Source organism: Centruroides sculpturatus, unplaced genomic scaffold (genome assembly GCF_000671375.1).
Source record: "Centruroides sculpturatus isolate CEXI.00-Female unplaced genomic scaffold, Cexi_2.0 scaffold735, whole genome shotgun sequence".
Classification (NCBI taxonomy): Eukaryota; Metazoa; Arthropoda; class Arachnida; order Scorpiones; family Buthidae; genus Centruroides; species Centruroides sculpturatus.
In genome coordinates this window covers 117,599-126,483 of record NW_019385007.1, presented here as the reverse complement: position 1 = coordinate 126,483, position 8,885 = coordinate 117,599, and the positions used below count along the sequence as shown (strand labels likewise).

Genomic DNA, 8,885 nt, shown 5'->3' with positions numbered 1-8,885 from the left:
ACTTCTGGCTTCGGACCTAGAAGAGGGAAGACCGTCAGAGAGAGGTCTCCAGGTCGGTGTTGCTTCGGCTGAAAGAGGCACGAAGAGCACGTAAGGAAGAAGTAGCGTTGATAAGGACATTGGCCAGCTATAAGATAAAAGACACTTTTATTTGATTATCGCATGCGATCCGCCTCCAAAAGGAAAATTCTCAAGACGAAGTCATCCAGCAGCCGCCACCCCAATCACCAACTCGGGTACCCGTTCCATCCTAAAATATTTCCGTTTCTCTCTTCTAATCTAACTTTCTTTTCCTTTTTCCTTTTCTTTTTAGATATAAGTAGGTTTAAGTTAGAAGTTAAGTATCTCTTTGCATCGCGAAAGTCTTGCTCGACTGTGAATCAAAAAAAGGTGTTGTTTGTTCTTTTGTTTGATGTAAGGACTCAGGAGGTCGGAATCGACAAGAACCTTTCCTGTATATGTTCACAGAATATAATAAAGCACGTCTTATTTGTTTTATATACCCGTTTCTTTGTGAAATCAATCCTCACCACGTGCTTATCACAACACTATGATGCCACCACCACCAGCTTGTGTACACCAACTGTGCAACTAGGGAATGTGGCTTCAGGTTGTTCATACCAGATATGAACCAGACAATTAGTATGGTTCAGCACGAAACAAGATTTGTCATTCCAGATGATTTTCTTTTACATGTCCATGGTGCAATAATGCCTTTCCTTTGCCTGTGTGAGGCATTGTTTGCAATGACAGTGGTTAACAGAGGTACTCAAGGTGGTTGATGGCTATTGAACCCCAGTTGATGCAACTTATTTGCATGGTCATTGTTGAAACCCACTATTGTACTGGAAGGTAAGCTATTCTGTTGTCTCATGTCTTTCTTCAGATACCAGTCTTGGCACACAGTGCTTACCCCCGGGATCAAACACACATGGACTGCTGTGTGATCTTCTGGTGGATGCTTTTCGTGTTATCTAGCCACTCGTGGTACATCCTGGACACCATGATAGGAAAACAATCAACAAATGCAGCTGTTTCAGAAATACTGGTACCTGCAATTCTGAGCCCTGATGATCTGTCTGCACTCAAAGTTGTTCAAATTGCTTTGTTTGTCCATGACTGCCAAGCATTGCCTTCTACTATGCATATGACAAGTCAACACATCATGATTGCAGTGAATTACATGGCAATTACAGGACATCGCTTAATCATTTCCGAGATGGTGCTGGTATATTGTTCTTAATGTAGTGATCAGTCAGTGTATATGTATTGAATTTATTATATAAACAAATTTTTCCTAATAATGTTTTGTATAAATACTACTGATACTATGAATTAAAGATTGTGATTGAGAATATTCAAAAATGCAGCTTAACTTTTTACTCTCATTTTTTGAGAAATTGTTTATGAGAATTAAAAGAATTTCAGGAATGAATAGTAAAAATATTATTTTAAATACTATTACTAATTTACATATACATTCCATAAGTGAATATTTTAATTGTATATTTATGTATATAAGTAACAACAGAGTAATAATATAGGATGCACATCAAAATCTCAGATAATATCCACTCCTTAATTTCACTTCCAAGTATACAAGATTTTTTGCTTTACAACAAAAACTAGTTTTGTTAAGTTATTTTCCATTCATAAATACAATAAAATGCCTATCTATAAGTAACAAATTATCATGTTAGGATATAAATTCTTTAAACATCACTACCTGAACATCAAACAAGTAATGTGATTATTATCAAATAGTTATAAATACTAACTTGTACTGTAACATGTACGCTATATCATAAATGTATTTGTTGATACTTACAAGATAGGAATTTTTTGTGTCAGTCTTACATTTTAATAAAAATATATATTGTTCAATAGAAGAAAAAAATAAGAAGACCCACATTTTTTCTTTTATCTGTCAGGCCAGCTGTTTGCGAGAAATAGGGTTCTAAAATGTTCTAATGCAATTCATATAAAAACAGAGTTGGTGGCACAGTGCTCTAGATGTTTATCTCTTTAGGCAATTCAGGATTATAATAAGAAGAATACAGAAATCAATCAGAGTGGAAGTCAATGATGCAACCATTTTAAAAATAAATAATAATAATAAATAATAGAAAATTTTTTTTAAAGCTCTTATNGGTTATTTATGCATTTACAACTACAAAACGCATTTTTCAGTGTTTTCCTTACTATAGTTATTTTTTTAATGTACTACTTAGCTTTAATTTGAGTGTGTTTTTCGTGTTGGATGAATTATTTGGTTTTGCATGTAATCGTATGAGGAAAAATGATTCACCTTATGACATTTTCATGATATCTCTCAGTTTCGGAACGGATTAATTTTGTATCCTGAGGTACCACTGTATAGTTATTTTTTACATTGGTTGGCTAATTTATTTTTCATTTTAAGTTTGAATTTATAATGTTTGAAAGTTCCATTTTAACACAATTTTCAAATTCGTTCGGTAGCCAGTCACCGATGATGGCCTATTCCATTAGGTTGAAAACGTTTGTGATTTAATAAATATTCTCAGCATTATAAGGTGTTAGATGTTTTATTAAGTATTTGTTTTATAATATAGGTCAGAGTTGCTCTCCCAAAACCTGCATTACAACTAAAATTGGTAATATTTTCCTTAATGTTTTTGATATCTTGTAGAAATAAATAAATTTTAGAAAATACAGTTTGCACAATACATAAATAGGCATTAAGCATTTTAATTGTTAAATTGATCACTTTCCTGAAACCTGCAGATTCACAGTTGCTCACTACTATGCAACAAGCGAACAAACTCATGCCCTGCAAAGAATCTTCTTTATTTGCCACTTTATTCTGACTTAATATTGAACACAATAAAGTTTATCACTCAATAATTAGATGAATAAATAGTTGATAGAGAATTAATAAATTTAAAAATAACTATAAAATTGAATAAAATTTAATGATGAGATTTGCCAAGTGTCTGAATAAATACAATAATTGATTTGTGTTCGAATTACTAAAAATTACTGGCACGGTTTCAAAAATACAGTGGAACCCCGGTTAACAAACTTAATCCATTCCGCGACTCTGTTCGTTAACTGAAGCAATTTTTCCCACAGAAATTAATGCTAATGCAATTAATCTGTTCTAGTCTCCAAAATTTTTGTGATTTTATTTGTAATATACAGTAGATTTTCTTTGATGAAAATGTAGGAAAATGTAGTATCTATCATTACAGCAACAAACATGTAAACTTTGTTTAATAAACTAGCACTGTACATACCTTCATTTGTTGTAGTTGGTGGCAGAAAAGTGGAGATATACGAACCTTAATGCTTAGAAGGGGAATCGCCTCCAAAAAATAATGGGTAGCACTTCATTGGAAGATTCTTCAAGTCGAAGTCTCTTTTGGTAGGAAAGCCCACCAGTGGCTAAACATTCTCCGTACCCTAAACACGGGGAGTTCGTTCGTGGGTTCGCATTTTGCTCAGACGGGCTGGCCACGTGGAGTTTTCTGGGTTTTCTCCAGTCTGTAACGCCTAAATAGGGGCCAGTTTCCCTTAAAAACACCTCTTAGAAGGCATTCCCCCTAGGCAGATTGCCCAAGTGTTGCGTTGCCATAACTTAACAAACAAACAAACAAACTCTTTCCGTAAGGAACAAGAAATTGATCTAAAGTTGATTGTCTTACTCTTTTAATCAAAATTTTTCTCAAATGCGATAGAGCATTGTCGTTCATATTGCCACTATGACTTTTTTCTTTCTTGGATGCCATAGTGATTAAATATATAAATCACAAAACTGAAAAAAGAAGTATAGCACAAACACTCGGAAAAGCAATGCTTAACTCGCGCATGCCTAACACCAACTAAAATTTGACACAAAATACCGTTACATTCATTATCCGAATTTTGTTCGTTATCCGAGACAAAATTTTTGCAAAATAAAAGTCCGTTAACCAATTTGGTCGTTAACCAGGACGTTCGTTAACCGGGGTTCCACTGTACCAAACTATAAAATTATTTTTTCATGTCGTTAACCTGAATTATAATAGAAATTGCTGTTTTATCTTTAATGTTAATAGCTTAATTTATCACATGCAGACAATTATATATAACTTTAATAATTTGCATTACTAATTTAAGTTTTTATATTTTATAGTAATGAGAAAACAGACTATTAAGGAATAAATATGAAAATACAATGAAAAATAATCTTTAGAATTAAGTATAGTTTTAAAATCTTTGATTACAAATGTTATTCTTACCTTCCATTATAACATGACATGTAGTTTCATCTTCACCTAATTTATTGGTTGCACGACATACATACGTTCCTGCATCTTCCATTGTACAAGATAATATTTCAAGAATAACAACCCCATCTGAGTGAGTCACATTGTAATCATATTTATTGATCTCCCTGCCATCTTTAAACCATTTTATCTAAAATACAAACATGTATTTTTTATTTATTATGAAATAGATAAATAATTAATTAATTTTCTAAAGGTTACCTCTGGTGTAGGTTTTCCAGACAGACAACATAAAAGTTTGACACCAATACCAACTTGAATGACACGAGTACGGAGATGGAATGTGAAACAAGGAGCGGAATCAACTGGTTCTTCCCATAATTTCTTTAGAGGTGGATATCTCCTCCTGTAAAATCATTTGTTTGATATTTTTATTAAAATACAATTAGCTATTTGATTAATCTAAAAGAATATGTAGAATTTTAATTGTAAGTTATTATTTTTGTTTAATAAAAATTCAATTACCTGATTGGTTCATCTAAAACAATATGTGGAATTTCTCTTGGAACACCTAAATTACAAGAAAATAAACATGTATAACATCTATTGTTAACTAACTGGATTAAAATATTAATTAAAACTTACTTTGTACATTAAGGAATACTGGTTCTTCTCTAAATCCATAACTGTTTTCTGCACGAATGATGTATTCACCTCGGTCATCAACTTTGCACCGATTTAGAATAAAGTAATAATCATTCTCTTGGTAACGTTTCATATATTTAACACTTTGGCGTAATTCATATCCATCACGATACCTAAGATTTGAAAAAAAAGTTTCATATTTAGAAAAATTATTTAATACTTCACAGTTAAATTATTTTGATGATTTATAATACCAAGTCACTGTAGCTGGGGCTGCAGCAATAACACGGCAATAGAATTTTGCACTTTGTCCTTCATAAGAGAAAGTACTCTGAGGACGAATCACAAACCTCGGTGCAGCCTGTCTGCGATCTATTTAGAAACATATAAACATTAATAACTTAAATGTTCAAAATTCTAAATTTGAATTAATTATTTTATCTAGTAACTTAATTATTTAAAAAAAAAATAAAATTTTACAGTTAAGATATATAAAAATTTTGTAGTTTGTTTAATTTTTTAAAATTGGATTATTTACCAAAATAAAATTCATGAATGTTATATTTTTCCTCATGAAGTTTACGAAGTGAACTGTAATTGGCAATGTGGCCAATAGGAAGTAAACAGTTGAACCAGTAATCTCCCTGAAAAGTCAGTTTTACAATCAAATAATTATTTAGAATATCTACAAATTAATGATAATATTTTCTTTGTAACAATGAGTTAATACTCACATATTTGGCACGAATGCGATCTCGTATTTTGATATATCTCTTTGACGGTATGGAAGTAGTAGGAGCAGCACTAATATCACCCTAAAAATAAAAATAAAGTAAAATGTTAAATAATATAAATAGTAACAAATATTCATAATCATCAAATATATATTCTTTCTTATCTATACATACCATTAGCCATGGATGAGCTAAGCATTCATGAGCTGTCAAACGCTTTCTATAAAATAAATATATAATTAATTTCTAAATCTTTTTAACTCAAAATAAACAAGAAAAATTTTCCTGCTAACTTACTCCTTATTTCGAGTTAATAATCGACGTATGAAATCTTTAGCTGAGTCTGAAACATTAGCAAATGCTTCATCATCAAAGTCCCAATCACATGCTCTGACATTTTTCAATGTTTCTATATCATTTTCTCCGGCAAATGGTGAGAGACCACTAAGACTAAATATAAAAATGTATAAATTTACATAAAAATCAAAACGATAATTTTAAATAATTATTAAGTATTAAATAAATAACTTACAGCACGTATGCAAGAACACCAATTGCCCACATATCTGTATAGAAACCAACAGGTTCTCGATCAACTATTTCAGGTGCAGCAAATTCAGCAGTTCCCGTAGATATACGTACAACTTCATTAGGATCCAATTTTGTAGCCAAACCAAAATCAATTAATTTGATATTGTTTCCTGTCTTTGTCTGGCACATGATATTTTCAGGCTAAAATGAAAAATATTTAATTAGCAATTCTTAAATTTCATTATTTTAATTTTTTGGGAAAATATTTTAATAGCATCATAAAAAAAGATATTTCAACCTTGATATCTAAATGTATGATGTTCTTCTCATGCATATGTTTTACACCTTCACACAATTGCCTCATGTAATTGATAACTTCAGCTTCTGACATTTTATAATCTTCTGCTGTGATACGTTCAAAAAGTTCTCCACCAGACATACTAAATTTAAAATAAATTTTAAATTATACATTTCATAAAATTATTTATTATTATATTACAAATTTCATTCACAACTTACAATTCATAAATAAGAACCATTTCATCTTCATCTTCAAAGGCATCATGTAAACGAATTAATTTTGGATGATGAAGCATATTCATTATATCAATTTCTTTCCTAATTATAGATTTTTCAACTGGATGAGTTACTGGAATGAATTTTGCAGCAAATATATTGCCTGTGCGTCTCTCTCGGCATCGATGAACAACACCAAAAGCACCTCTAAAAATTTTTATTTTACAAATTTTTATGCGTTAAATTTTTGCTATAAAAATATAAAATGTGAATATACTATATTAAATAAATAAAACCATTAAACATACGTTCCAATTTCTTCCAAAATGTCATAGTAATCATAAACACTAGACGTCTTAACATCAACAGGTTGCGGTATGTATTTTTCATTAATATCAAACACTAAAATGTAAAATATTAAATAATTTTTATTTTTAGAAGTTTTTAAAAATTTTTGAAAGTTGGATATTTACCATATTGATCATAATTTGATACTTTTCCCTCTGATCGTCCACGAATGCGGCGTCCTTGAGAATCCACTAAAAATTTGATAAATATTAAATAAATTAATATTTTTAACATAAGTTCACTTTATTTTATATTCATTTTTTTAATACTTACATGTATAATTTTTCCTTTTTATCCTTTCTTTAGTTGATGCTGTAAAAGTTAACAGTTTATTATGTTAGGAATTATTTAATTAAAGATATAAAATTGATTATAAAGAGTTTAGTCTTTATAATCAATTTTAAATCTTTAATTAATGTAAAAAGATCATACGTTTGGTTGTGACTATCTGAGTGGCTTCGCTGGGTTCACTTCTTCCATAAATATTTTCAGCATAGATCCTAAACTGATAGTCTTTTCCAGGATTCAATCCAGTAACAAGATGATGAAGGAATCTAAAAAATATAATTTATTTAATATTTAGATAATTAATTTATATAAAGGTACAAGTGCACAAGTAAAATTAAAATACAAATTAATAATAAATAACATACTTGCAATTTGGGTAAGTTTTATGAATAAATGTTGCAAATATATAATTAGATAAAACAAAATTATATTCTTTTATCAAATATATAGAAGTTTTCTTAAAAAGCATAAAAATAAATTGATCTAATTTCATATATATACTGAACATTAGAAACACCTGCCTAATAATAGATTAGTCCAACTTTCTGGGCAATCATGGCTTGCAAATCCTAGGCATGGACTCTACATATGCCGAACATCCTCTATTCTTAACTGGATTCATGCCTGCTCAAGCAGTTTTGTCAGTTGGTGCACACTTCACAGAGGAGTAGATAACCTCATCATATGTTCCAACATATCTCAAACCTGTACAATAGCATTTCATATGTTCCAACATCATATGTTCCAACATATCTCAAACCTGTTCAATAGCATTTCAGTCTGGTGCTTTTGGGAGTCAGTCTGGTGTCTTGTTTGGAATTTATTGTCGTGTTCCTTCAACTAATTCCTGGATGAGCTTCACCTGATGTCGCAGTGCATCATCATGTTGTGTTGTCATGTTGAAACATGGCAACATTCTCATGAAACACTGCCTGGAGATACAAATACAGATGATCACTTAACAGGTCCCTGTATTGTTCACCATTAATGAATTGTGGAATGATAACCAATAGCCCTAGACCTTGCCAAGAGAATGCTCCCTAAACTATTGTGGTGGTACACCAATATATTTTTGTTATATTTTTATATATATGTATATATATAATTTTCTATCTTTCCTTCTTTCTTTGTTCTGTGTTCCTTTGTCTATACTTTCTGGAACTTTCGTCCAGGTGTGGGTGGTCGATGACCCAATTAGGAGACAAAGGATTAAAAATAGCCCAGAGGGCAAGTGAGAGAGAGAGAGTAACTTCTGGCTTCGGACCTAGAAGAGGGAAGACCGTCAGGGAGAGGTCTCCAGGTCGGTGTTGCTTCGGCTGAAAGAGGCACGAAGAGCACGTAAGGAAGAAGTAGCGTTGATAAGGACATTGGCCAGCCAAAAGATAAAAGACATTTTTTATTTGATTATCGCATGCGATCCGTCCCCAAAAGGAAAATTCCCAAGACGAAGTCATCCAGCAGCCGCCACCCCAATCGCCAACTCGGGTACCCGTTCCATCCACTATTTGCCCTAAAAAAATTGGTTTACTGTCTACAAAAGAAGCAGCCTCTATTCTCAATGAAATTGTGCATT

General features: G+C 31.4%; 1 protein-coding gene across 1 annotated transcript in view; it reads right to left on the bottom strand.

Moving 5' to 3' along the window:
* Positions 1-8,885, bottom strand: part of LOC111633311 (twitchin-like) — a 66,767-nt gene that overhangs the window by 32,036 nt on the left and 25,846 nt on the right. Inside the window, 16 exon segments of the mRNA XM_023377854.1 lie at positions 4,232-4,440; positions 4,512-4,656; positions 4,776-4,821; positions 4,896-5,068; positions 5,150-5,267; positions 5,434-5,539; positions 5,630-5,710; positions 5,804-5,849; positions 5,927-6,079; positions 6,162-6,361; positions 6,459-6,600; positions 6,680-6,883; positions 6,985-7,078; positions 7,150-7,215; positions 7,298-7,336; positions 7,457-7,578. Of these exon segments, the coding sequence (XP_023233622.1) occupies positions 4,232-4,440; positions 4,512-4,656; positions 4,776-4,821; positions 4,896-5,068; positions 5,150-5,267; positions 5,434-5,539; positions 5,630-5,710; positions 5,804-5,849; positions 5,927-6,079; positions 6,162-6,361; positions 6,459-6,600; positions 6,680-6,883; positions 6,985-7,078; positions 7,150-7,215; positions 7,298-7,336; positions 7,457-7,578 (1,944 nt within the window).